The sequence below is a fragment of the Harpia harpyja genome, chromosome 16, assembly GCF_026419915.1.
Source record: "Harpia harpyja isolate bHarHar1 chromosome 16, bHarHar1 primary haplotype, whole genome shotgun sequence".
Taxonomy (NCBI): domain Eukaryota; kingdom Metazoa; phylum Chordata; class Aves; order Accipitriformes; family Accipitridae; genus Harpia; species Harpia harpyja.
In genome coordinates this window covers 23,623,574-23,636,988 of record NC_068955.1, presented here as the reverse complement: position 1 = coordinate 23,636,988, position 13,415 = coordinate 23,623,574, and the positions used below count along the sequence as shown (strand labels likewise).

The following is a 13,415-nucleotide window of genomic DNA, read 5'->3' as shown; positions in this document are numbered from 1 at the left end:
CACCATATCTTCTCTACTGGAATTAGACCTGGGATGGAATTACCCAGCAAATGGCAAAATCCAACAAAAGATATCTGATTAAAAAAAAAATAAACAGATCTCGGAGAAAAGCTCTGGAACAGCAAGAAAGACATGCTACTGCAACATAGTTTGACATTAGCTTTCTGTTTTTCAAGCATACTGTATTATCTGGACCATTCTCTTTTTCATATCAACTTCTTCAAAAACAAAATTGTAGAGCAAACTTTTACTTAGACTAAAAGTAGATTCAGATTTATAAAAATGGCCTTTCTTTATTACCCTTTTTGCATACAACCTGTGCTAAGCCTGAGTAGCAAGGAAGTCAGCACAGAACACCTAATGTGAGGATAATGAATAGGTCCAGAAAACACTACAGGTGCTTACACAGACTGAAAAGAACATGTTTTGGTTTTTTTTTTTCCTGATACTGTAACTCTCCCCACCTTTTTTCAGCACTACCCAGATACTTAGTTTCTCTCCTTTTCAGAATGATGTGCTCAGAATGCACCATACCAAAGAGGGCCGCTTCACGCAACACAAAACGCCTGCACTGAGAGTGACTTTCAGTGCTAAGGGAAGGTGAGGGACTGTTAACAGGGCCAAAGCTTCAGTACCATCTCGTTCCAGCAGCATGCTTACACGAGCTTTTTTACGCAGAATGGCCACTCTGCCAGACTTCATCCTTGGTTAAGGCTGCGTGAGCGGGGCGTGAGGGCTGGCTGCTCCCTGGGCCTGAGGCACCGGGGGCAGTGGGGGACGCTGGCGCTGCCGGGCCGGACCTCGCCGGGCCGGTCCCGTCCCACCACCCCACCCAGGGAGCGGGGCAGGCCGGGGGGCCGGGGCGGCAGCCCCCGGTGGCAGCCGGCTCCGTGGGGATGGGCCATGCCAGGCCAGGCCGTGGGCTCGGCTCAGCGGGGCCCGTGGCCGGGCAGGGCGCGTCTGCGGGGAGCTGGAGAGCAGCGCGCCAGGGCGTCGCTGGGGCAGGGACCGACAGCCCCGGGCCGGGCCGACGTGGGGACCGGGCCGACGTGGGGACCGGGCCGTGGGCGGCGGGGGAAGGCCTGGGGGTGGTCAGGGCCAGCGAGGCCTGTTCGTGCCCTTGGGGCCCTGACCTCCCGACTGCTTTCCGTCCCTGGCCGTGAACAGATGACTGAGTGGGGTTAGAAGGCAGAGCATCCTCTGGTATTTTGGTGGAGCTGTAAGTTCACATGCAGCCATTGTAGCTCAAGGTGGAGCGAAAGGGCAATCTGTTAATTTGCATACACATTTAGTTTAAACTGACATTTTCATTTTAATGCTCTAGGAAAAAACATATTAACAGGCAAGACATTTTGGATTAAAATATTTTGATTAGTTACCTGATTTTTAAAACCAGCTTCCTCCCTTGCAATTTTTCTTGGATGTTTTTGAGATTTTCATTATTAGTGGGATATTGAGATAATTAAACATTACTTTCAACTTATGTCAGAATGGAAGCAAGAGGTAACTGGCAAATAATTCATGGTAGAAATAATTTTATGCCTTAGAATGGATTTGCTGCTTCATTTTCTTCAAGATCACGTTTGCCTAGAGATAGTGAACACTTAACATGTAATTTAGCCTCCCCTCCTTACAACAAGCTACCATTTAGCCTTGAAACCGTGAGGGTTTATTTTCTTGTCTCTTTCCATCTGTGTGATGTTCATCAAGAGTTTTCTTTTAAGTCAGCAAGGTTGGCCCACCCAGGTTAGCTTGTATGGTAAGATACTGCACACTAGAATGCCATTAACCTCTGTTTTTCTTTGTTTTTTCAATCTCGGTATTTCACAAAAAATTGAGGTCTAATCCAAATTAATTACAGCCTGTTGAAAAATTATTGGATTTGACATGGCAGATACTGATGGACATTCATGAAAAGCTTTGGTCCTCACTTTGGGAAACTATTGCCCATTTTCCAGATTGCACTGTTAGATTGTTTGGTGAAACTTCCCCCTGTGAGGCTTGCCCTGTCTGCCTGACCTACCTGTCCTTCCATTTTTACCATCTTCACATAACATCAAAACTCTTACGTTTCCCAGCTGAAGCTCTGGCTTACATTTCCTTTCGAGAAAACACTTTCCCTCCAAACATCTATTCCTATATAGAACAATTTACATTTCATTGCTGTTCCCAAGCTTGTCAACATTTCTAAAGCACCAGTGCCTTCTCTGCAGAGGGAAAGGTTTGAGTCAGCTCTGTGCTACTCTTCTTTAAAGCTTTGCATTGTGAAATCAAACCCACCCTCAAGAGGCTTCCCTTTCAAAAGACTTTTGAAGCACAATACCAAAGGTGGCAACCTGTTAACACTGACAAGGTGGGATACACTGAAGTGGGATATACTGGAAGAAAGGGAGGAGCAAATCTGTCCACAGCATCTCACTTGTAAACTCACATCTTACAGGTTATGGCATCTTCATTTTTAAATATTAGATCAGGAAGATGCAATTATCTTCTTTAGCTCTCAAGCATTGCCTATCCCCCCCACATACACACACATGCACCCCCTGCCTCCCAGTAACAATCAAAATGTTAAAAGGCAGCCTGCAATGCCTGGAAAAGAAGAGTCAGGGCAGACTTTTTTGTATTATTGAATCCGTACTGAACTTTGTATTTTGTAGAAAGCAACAAGTCATAGAAGCACTGCAAAAAGCAGTAACAACTCAAGAAAACAAAATAATTTTCAAAGGAACAGTTTAATTTGCAAAGAGAAACTTAAACTTTAATTAACTTCTTTCTCTGACCAACAATGCCATCTAGCAAGCCCTCAGAAACAACTCTGTACACACTCTTTCCTCCTCTTAATAACTGATGAGGAAGTTAAAAATTACTTATATTAACTTTCTACAGAAGTTTCATTTTCAGAATGCCTTATTTCTGTTTTTCCTGTGAAATCAATTTCTGACACGGCCACACACACATCAACAGGAAAAGTACTCCAGCTTTTCCAGTCATGTCTCTACTAATTTTCATTAGCTCAATTCAGACTATCTCCCCAGTTCATCAATTTAGTTTTGAACAAATTAATACATTATCTCTATCTCAATAGCTACAGGATAATTCATTAGATTCAGTCCTAGGCCAAGATTCAGCAATGCACTTTAGTTGTTGGGAATTGAAAATCAATGTAAAGGATTCAAAGCCAGTAAAATCTATAGGATTTAAGTGTATGTTTAAAAATAAGTGTGTGTATGAAGTTTATCTTTACTGAATGGAGGCTTTTTTAAAGTAAGGAACTTATTACAGAATAATTTACCAATAAAGTCTTAAATGACTCAGTAAGAACAAATATATTCTGTAAATGCATTCAGATAACTGAGGACAATATGCAGCTAACTGACTGGAAAGGCAGTTTCAGTAAATCACTGCCATCCTATTTATAGGTTATAAATTATGACAATGGAGATGTTGGGTCTTTAGAGAGATAAGTACATTGACTGCCTACAGGAAAAGGCCTCTGTCCTTGACTTACTAAGGACATTGTGGCAAGAGCAAGTTACGTGTATGTTCTTCTCAAAGGCATTAACTGGGTTTGTTCTGAAACGTATATGAAGGCAAAAGGCTTATTCTTTGACTTCCAGCTACCCACATTCTAAGATATCTTGACTGACTGGCATAACACAAAATCATGTCTGGAGGATCCTTCTTATGTGGACTGCAGTGATCTGCCTTAAAGAAAAGTAGTCATGACACAAGGATGATGGAAACAGGAGGGAAAAAAACCCACCAAAATCCATATCAAAAGATCTTCAGGCTCTGAAGTGGAGACAGAGGATATGCTGTCTGCTGGATGCTTTACTTTTGATACTGTCTTTATATAGAAGTTGCCAAGATGCTAGGCTAAACTATGAGTAAGTTAAAATAAGAACATAAACTCCCTAAGCTGATAATCATAGTGGCTCTCTACGACCCAGTCTGCAGGAAGGATTCCTACTTCTTTCAGTCCCTACAAAGTAGAGCACAAAGTTGTGGTATTCAGAATTGCTCTGTCGGGCAAGATGTCTGTCTGACTATAAGGTGCTCCAGAATACCTCCAAGAAAAGGTAACAGAAACTCTGTTGTGGCATTACTAATATAAATCCTAACAGAGAAAAATCAAGCTACATACTTAGTTAAGCAGCGAAGCTGAAGTTGAACTTAGCTGTCAGAGGACATTTTTTTAAAATTAGAACACGCAACACCTTCTGTTGGCTGGCTGGCCTAAGTGCTTTACTTCCCCCTTGTAAGGGTTTTTTGCTTAGATTCTTTAGCTGATGATACCTTTCACTGTATTAGTCATGCAAGAACCTCTCAGGTCCAGCATTTATATCAATGTGTGCTAAGCAGCAAATGCTGTGCCACAGACAAGCCCATGGAGAGAGTACTAGGGATTCAAAGGTGCCCTTTCTTATCCTGCCTTTTTGTGCATCCCATCAGACTAGCTCCTATATATACACTCTGTACAGTTGTATAGGCATAAAAGCTGATAGCCAGTCTGTGACTTGACATGAAAATTATATTGTGTACCCAAAGCAGCATAAAATCCAGAGTGAATGACATGCAAACATTTCAGCTTTCTTATATTCCTTCACTGTAGTGAAATCAAGCTTCAGAACTGTTTTTTAATGTTCTTTCCTAGTAAGTGAAATCAGACTCATTTTCACATACCTACCTCTAAGAGCTTCTTTACTTATTTGCTTTCATTTTTTAAGAAAGCCATGAATAAAAGAAATAAAGACAATGAAATGCAAAAAATGGAATCACACTGAGAAAATAATACAATTTGCAAATTAACTTAAAACATGAAATATAGCCTGACATTGATGTATTGAAAGAATAATTGTAAAAGATAGGCCATTCCCATTTTCCACAAACTTTACTTAATCATATCTTTATAGATATAGTTTGATTGAGGCATTAATAAATATCTACTTTACTAGAGTTCATTTCTTTGATTTAAGATGTTATGAAAATAGAATTTTCCAGTCATATCTTCTCTATTCATCTTAAAACGTGTAATGAGAAAGCAGCTGGCACTCTTCTAGTCACATGCAAATTCAATTAAAACCAACATTTCTAAGGAGTTTTTCTCGATATATTTTCTCATAGATATAACTCAAAATAATTCTATGATGAAATAATAAAAAATGTAGAGCTAACTTCATGAATTCATCATGTTAGATACTGTAGATTTACTATCATTCCCAAACAGATTAGAGTCTCGAATTTGTTTAGTATGATATTTGCATAATATTTGTGTCCTGGACATGTACCTGAACTGAATTAATATCTTACCTCACTCAAATCTGAATCCAGACTTCTCAACACAGATGAACAATTTAATAAACGTGTATCCCAAAAAGCAGATAGCAGTTCTTAAAGTATTTTTAATTCATTTAGACTTAACACATATACATATTATACATAAACTATCCTCATCTTAGCAGAGTGAACCTCCTCTAAAATAAATCCTTGCAAAATTCAAAACCCCACATTATCAAATATTAGAATGATGTACAGTAAAATTTGTCTTGCATTACAGAAGTATAATTCCATTAATTCCAGGAAAGATTATGAAATAAGTAGGAAGATTTTTTTGTTGTTGTTTAAAATACAACTAATACTCCTCAGCTAGGAGGGAAATAAAAGAGAGAATTTAATTAAATACTGGTAATCAATCCTTTCTGTGCTTCAAAAGCTCAAATGATATCACCTCATTTCATGAAACCTCTGCTATTTTTCTGTTTTCCAGTGACCTTTGCAGATACATGTATAACTGCTAAAGGAGGTAGTGTGCAAAGTTACCATTGCCTGAGCTGTACAGCTCTGACATAGCAATAAGAATTTATAAGATCTCTAAAATCACTAGTGCCTTGAAAGCCTCTTTCAAAAGTTAGCAACTTTAAAAGAAATAAGCAAGGGCATCACTGCCTGTACATGCTCCCATTAATGGTAAGTTGATGAGATGCATAAAAATACATCTGAGCACCTCACGATCCATAAGTAGCATTATTTTTGCAACATACTAGAAAAGTAAAAAAATAGTGTCTGTCTTTTTATAGATGGGGAACAGAGGAGCCTGGTATAATTGAGACATATGCTTTAATTAGAGTGGCACAGGCACTGTGTGATAGCAGGCCTATCACAGCTTGTCTGCTGCAGAAATAAAAAACGCAAGTTTCAGAAGAAATGGGCACAAAACTTATGATTGCCTAACTCAAGGACAGCGTATCTTCTTCTAGACCAGAGGCAAAAGCTGTAACCTATAATTTGTCTTGTTTCCTTCCACCGCTTGCTGCCTGTTTTGCATGGTTTTACACACCCATTCTCTGCACCCAAATGTATTTATGAGAAGGGAGAGGAGAAATCTGATCCCAAATGTCATCCCCATTTGTCAGAAACTGCCTAACTACCAGGTAACTTACAGGTTTCACTGGGAAGGTTTGACCCAGCCTGAGCTTCTTAACACAGCCTCCAAGGAATCAAAGGTGAAGCCATTAAAGGCCCCGTTGTTGCAGTCCTCTTTAAGATTAAACATCTCCCTGTTTAATATGCTGAGTTATACTCACCTAAGCACCAGCATGGAGCTGTTGACACAGTACTAGGGAGTGATTTATCCTGCAGGCTAATCTCTAACGAAATTAATAATTTTAAAATCTATAAATACTGTGTGACTATAGACTAACAAGCTATTAACATTACTATTGGAATTCAGCATTTTAAAAGATATATTAATTTTGTGTTAATTTTACAGGGGGGGAACCAGAAATGTTTTCTGTGAAAAGCGGGAACAATAAACCTTTCAGTAGAAGCCACTGAAAATTATTCAAATAATATGGTTTTTACGATATATCAAGTATTTCCACTAGAAATTGAACAAGGAGGAAGCATAATGTGAGGGAGGTTGTATCTCTCTGCTCCTAACAGCAATGAAAGGGTCTTATTTATCTTGAGGTTCCAGTATGGCATTTGTTCCCTTTGTGAAGATACGGTTTTCAGGCAAACCTTGTGATTTACACCTCTCATTTGAACTCTCCAGCTGACTGCTTACCTAATATTGAATACATCTAACTGTCCCAGGTAACACTGGGCAATTTTTTAAGGAAGAAACTTCATGCTCTTGCCCTGTTGAATAAAGGACTGCATTAACAGAACAAGGGCTCAGAGGCAAGTCTAGACAGGATTATCAGAAACAGACAGGTTGTGTGGCTCACAGCTAACATCAAGGCACTCAGCTGTCACCCCAAGCCTGAAGCCGAAGCCTGGGGCACTGGAAAAGCAAAGCAGATGTCAATCTTGTTCTACCTTTTTTAGAATACAGGAATGAGCAGGTTATAGATTAAAAATGGAGGCAGTGCTTTCTTCCTCTGAACATGGACAGTTTTTGAGGACAATGGGAGAGGAGCTTGGACCTTAGGTATGTTTATTATAGCATATTTATTCAGTTCTTACAATATGCTTCCTGCTGATCAGAACCAAAAGAAAAATAATATTGGCCATACTCATAAAGAAATTATTATTGTAAATTAATTATCTTCTGAATATTTTCTTTTACGTTATTAACATTATTAACCAGCCTTTTGGTCTGGTTATATTAGGGCTGTCCTGGTTGCACTGTAACATGCACAGTATGGTATTACTACCACACTAAATAAAGTTAGACACAAATTTGGAATGTACAAAATGCATGACTTGATAACCTACAATATTATGAAATCTTTTCCTAAGCAGGAATTTTTACATGTCTCTGGCAGTGTAATATTTATATCGCCACATTTTGTCAAGCATACATAGTAACATGTAAATACTCAGTTCAAACAGAAGCATAATCCTTGCAGAAGATCCTACCCTCTATGCTTGTTAATGCTGTTCCTTAAAGCTATTTCTTGACAGTACAGTACTCCTTTAGTGACAATCCATGGCTTAAGCCATGTGGCTCAGCGATTTTAAACTAGTGAAGATGTGCAAAAAGGCTCTCTGTGCTCTGTTACATAGACCTTGGTTCTGTTAAGAAACTGAATTCATAGTGAGGACCTGTGTTTGCTGGATGTAACGGTCATGCCTGTGACACCACTGATCTCCAGTCAGAGCATGTTGCCTGTCCCACTGCGGTTACCCAGACAGATGAACACACGCATGCAAATTCTGTGGTGCAGTCACGGTTTGTGGTACTCTTTGAAGAACATTCCCTCATTAAGTTGAACCTTGAAGCTCCAACAGCAAAATTTACAATGTTTGGAACAGTTAAGTGTTGCCCTTCTGTTACAGAAAATAGGGGTAAGCAGGGTGGAATAACCAGGGCACAGGAAAAGGCTCACTCTGTTACGAAATCTATCTTTCCAAAATTAAGAAAACATTTACAAGTAACAAGTATTATGAAGTAGTAGTTAATTCCCCACAAATCAGAATGAAAATGTGAGAAGACAGGGCTTCTTTTTCAGACTCAGAGAAGGATTTACATGCCAAAAAGTACATCTCTTTCCTGCTGCTGCCTGCAAGCTTTCTTTCAATTGCATTCTTAGACTGCCATGGTTAGATTACTACTAGCACTGGCTTACGAACAGATTGAATCTCAGAATCATCTGTGATCTATTGCTACAACACCTACAACCTCTAGAACTGGAAAAGACTGAAGAAATTACAGGCTCTATTTCCAGTTTAACAATGTTTTTCCTGTATAATGCCCAGTGCAATTTTTGAAAAAGCATTAACAAAGTATTATTGTCATTGCAGCATTTGCTAAAAAATACATCACAGCGTAGGTGATGATTATTTTTCAACCATAAGGCAAAGCTTGTGGATAAGTATATTATGGCATAATTCCTAACACTGCATTCACCACATGTGATCCATTCTTTCCTAACCAGTTCATTTATGCAGAGGGTTAACATTTTTCTTGGAATTTGCATCTAAAACAATTGTATAGTAATTAATTTACCTATGAACTTCTTGATAAGAATTGATAAAAGGTTTTAAAATATTCATTCAGGATGATCAAGTCTGGAATGGAAACTCTTGTATTTGGCAGTAACAGTAAAACATTTAAGTACTCACATAATGAATTACCTAGTGACCATGTGGAGCACTGGAGTTGAATACAGAATGGCTTTGCCATGGTTGACAATATCTAAGAATACCAAGATACATAGTTAAAACAGCAGATGCCTGGTGGGCTGCTTAATGGTCAGGGAAAACCTGAGTGATTCAACAATGCTATCTTCTCCTAAAAGTTTGTGACCAATTCATGAAAAATAACCTCTCAGTCAAAATTTGCCAGAGTGACAAATTCCCCAAATTGCCAAAAGGTGGCTTCACTCAATAATTTCTTTAAATGGCTTAAGAAATTCTGCTCCGCTCAGAGTTGCAGCACGGGAGAGAATTCCACAGCTACAAATCTCAGCACCTCAGTGCTGGGGAGGTACACTTAAATGCTGGAAGTTGTTCTTCCTCACAATGGGAAGGATAAGTGAAATCTTTGCTTCCTGTTCCCCAGGTTATAGGTATCAAGCTCCAGCTGACCACTGGGAAAATTTCAGAGATCAATTATTCCTCCTGTAATGTTAAGTGCAGGTGTTAGCCAAGAGAAATTTCTCCTGGATGTGCTGACATCACTTTAGCCTGTAGGACTTCTTACAGCATCACCTTCTCAAACAGCACTTTGATCCTCCCACAGTCAAAGTGAGTCAGTGGCACAGAGTTTGTTGCAGCAGGTCTGCTTCCAAGTATGAGCCATCAAGAGACACTAAACAGGGTGAGTCATATCAGCTATCTTGATATTGTCACGACCTTTATCAGCTTTACGGCTACCATGAAACACTGATCTTTAGAATGGAAAAGATGATAGTTGATGAAGTCAAGCCAGGGTTAAAAGCTAGTTATTACTGACAAAGGGCCCATAATATCAGCTTTTTCCTTCTTGACAGCATGTCTCTCCAATAACAGCACAAGGAAAGGACCTATTTCTGAATGAATGTACATGATTATTTTTTTTCTTTGCATGAGCTGAGAACTAAAGTGAAGATGCCTCTCTTGAGCAAGGGCTTGGATCAAATAACCTCTAGAAATCCATTCCGACATAACATTTTTCTACAACTCTGTGACAGCAATTCTTTCTGTCCTGCATGTCTCCCCTGCTAACTTATGAAGCTACGTAAAGTGACTGCATAGGGTCTGGGCATTGGTCTATACAGCAGCTAGTTCAGAGACAAACACTAACCTGCTAGGTGCTGGTTTGAGGTATTTTCACTCACCTTCTACGTCATCCACCACCCTTCATTTTTTGGTGACTGACACAGAAGGAGCCAGCCTGGGAAAGGAGAGTAGCTATTGCACAAAGCTAAGTAGGCAAGATACACATATTCTATAGCAGCTGTATTTCCCTTCCCTATAAAACCTAGAACATAGCTTTGAATTTGCTGGACAGGATAACATGTTTCAGTCAAGAATTAAATATTAGGTTACAGGAGATAGGTCTGTGAAAGTACCAGTTCACTGCTCAGCCAAAAAAATGCAAATCAAATCCCAGAAATCATGTAATACAATCCTTTATTTGCTATATTCTTTTATAAAAGAGCTGGATTTCTTTTAAAAAAAAAAAGACAGATGCTTTGTAACTGCAAACAGGGTTTGCTCATTTTCTACTACCTTTCTGAAACCCTAATACCATTGACACGGGAGAGGGTTGCAAATCATTCTATCAATGAAACGGGTGGATAAGCTTACTTGAGGGAGCTTGTCTGCACACGGCGCAGGAAGTAATGTCTTTACTTCTGGTGGAGACTGCCCCATTACCATAGCGACGTCACATCTATCACACTTGAGTTTATGCAAGCTTGAGAGTTGCATAAAACTTTGCCCTGCGCAACCAATGGGTTTTTCTGTGAACCTCTCTATGGGTACCCTTCTGCAGACCAGAAGGAAAGGCACAGAGATCTGTTGCAGCTTGTCAACGATACCGGCAAATCACTACAAAACATTAGGACACAGGTATTCCAGTGCCTCACACTGTACCTCAACACTTAAATGTGTTTCATCTCCAAGGACTGAGTGCTAGAAACTATAACCACATTTACAGTTGAGAACTTCGGTGGTCTAGCAACAAATGTAGTGACTTGAACCTTGTATGCAGATGGATATCTGTTTTTTCAGATATGCTTCAGAATGCGAATTCAGCTTTTGCTTACATAACTGTAGATCCCCAAAGGTATATTTTAATCTTTAGCTCCTGTTGTGGGTAGGCAAAATTGTTATTATTGCTTCACATTATCTCTCTTTCCTTGGAACAGGATAACGTGGATCTTGGTGACCTGATGTTTTCACTCTGCTACCTTCCAACAGCTGGTAGACTAACTATTACAATAATAAAGGCAAGAAATTTAAAGGCAATGGATATCACAGGAGCATCAGGTAGGAATGAATTTAATGCTTAATGTGGATTTCTGTCCCATTTCCCTCCTGAGACACAGAATTCAGCACTGTCAAATCCCAGAAACTAATTTAAATAAGAGTTCATAGATTACTTTTAAATACTAGCAGGGAGCTGCAGAGCTCCCAGAAAGGAGCTACAAAGAAATAGCTGGTTTTACTACATTCAGGAGTTTAAAATAATTATAATTCTCTTGAGAAATATAAGCCACTAATTGTTACACTTTGAATTATATTTAACCATACGTCAGAAAATCCCACTGTGTAGAATATTGTCATCTTCTGTCTGTCCTACAAATCTGTACAAGTAATTAGGCTGTTATAAATAGGCTGATACACAGGCTGTTGTATAAAACAGTCATGTATAACACGGTTCGGTGGATATTTTAATACCCTTTGAGAAGTCGGTACACAACAAGGAGCTTCTTGAACCTAAACTGTTCATTATAAGCAGTCAACCAGGTAAAGCTTTCAAAGCTGCACTGCCTCCCAGGCATTCCATGGTAAAAAAGAAGCTCAAATTCCAGTCAGGTCCAGGTGACTAATTCTGCAAGCAGGTATGGGCATACAAGAAGACTGCTCCCTTCACTTTCCATTTATGTTTGCTTAAAAACAACAAAAGAAAACCAACGTTGTTCTTATGATTCACACAGATCCCTACGTGAAGGTTTCTTTAATGTGTGAAGGAAGGCGACTAAAGAAAAGAAAAACTTCCACCAAGAGGAATACCCTTAATCCCGTTTACAATGAAGCCATAGTCTTTGACGTCCCTCCAGAAAACATTGACCAAATTAACTTGTCGATAGCTGTTATGGATTATGACCGGTGAGATACCTGTAGCTGTAAAATAACATCATCTATTGGCTTATAAAATCTTGCACAGTAGATTTGCATCCAGAAACAAAGTTATCATTCTTTCCCAATAAATGGGAAATTAATGTCATGTTGAGTTTGGTAGAAGACTAAAATTTCTTGGATCGTAAGGCAGAATTTCCTTTCTAAATTTTAAAATATAGATTTGCATCCATAACTGACATAACTAATCTGCATATATGTTTGCCAGAACTGAAATAACTGAACATGTAGTCAGTCCACACACTGATGTTCTGTTTGTGCACAATTATGCTAACCCCTTAGACACATGCCTCCATTTCTAAAATTGTGGCTTAGAGTTTACTTGTATTTGCAACTAATTACAGAACACAGACAAAGAACTTTTTACATTCTTCATGCAAAAATAAGAAACAAATGCACACAGACACACAGTGTATGCTATAATGGGGAAAATACTAAATTATTCTGACTAGTGGGAAATGCAAAGAACAAACCTACATATTTTATAGTTCATTATATTTTTCAGGCAAGAATTAGTTCTAAAAATCCATGATTAATGTTTCTAATGAAATATGTAAATGCTATGGTTCTAAAGGTAAAATTTTAAGAAAAAAATATTATGGAACATTTTCACAGTGTAGGTCACAATGAGGTCATTGGAGTATGTCAAGTAGGCAACGATGCAGAAAGTCTAGGTCGTGACCACTGGAACGAAATGCTCTCATACCCTCGGAAACCCATTGCTCACTGGCACCCTCTTGCAGAGGTAAGACTTTTATTTCTTGCTTCTCCATTACTATAACTGTGAATATCCTTCCATACGGCATTAGACGTTGGATAAAATTTTATGAACAAAACCAAGATCCACATGCATGCACTAAATCCTACAAAAGGGCTTGGAAACTCTGATATTAAAGTCAAGCATAACATGCAAGTCTGCTCCTTTCAATTTTAGGGAGACAGAAGGTAATTAATGTCTTTAATATATACATGAAAACACCAAACATTAGACACTGGATTAAGGGTTTGGTTTTGTTTTTTAAATAAGATCTTGGGTAACTTCCACTGATAATTAATATAAAGCAATGGACCTTGTTTACAGAACAACCAAGACCTATTTTTTTTATATATAACAACCTAAT

General features: G+C 38.8%; 1 protein-coding gene across 5 annotated transcripts in view; it reads left to right on the top strand.

The window, feature by feature from the left end:
• The window catches only part of SYT9 (synaptotagmin 9), a 73,426-nt gene that overhangs the window by 51,962 nt on the left and 8,049 nt on the right, over positions 1 to 13,415 (top strand). For 4 of the 5 annotated variants that reach the window (XM_052810472.1, XM_052810473.1, XM_052810471.1 and 1 more), the window contains exons 4-6: positions 11,301 to 11,421; positions 12,093 to 12,264; positions 12,910 to 13,039. In XM_052810472.1, coding sequence (XP_052666432.1) covers positions 11,301 to 11,421; positions 12,093 to 12,264; positions 12,910 to 13,039 — 423 coding nt within the window. Of the gene's footprint in view, positions 1 to 11,300; positions 11,422 to 12,092; positions 12,265 to 12,909; positions 13,040 to 13,415 lie in introns of those variants that run through there. The other variant, XM_052810474.1, reaches the window with a different exon arrangement.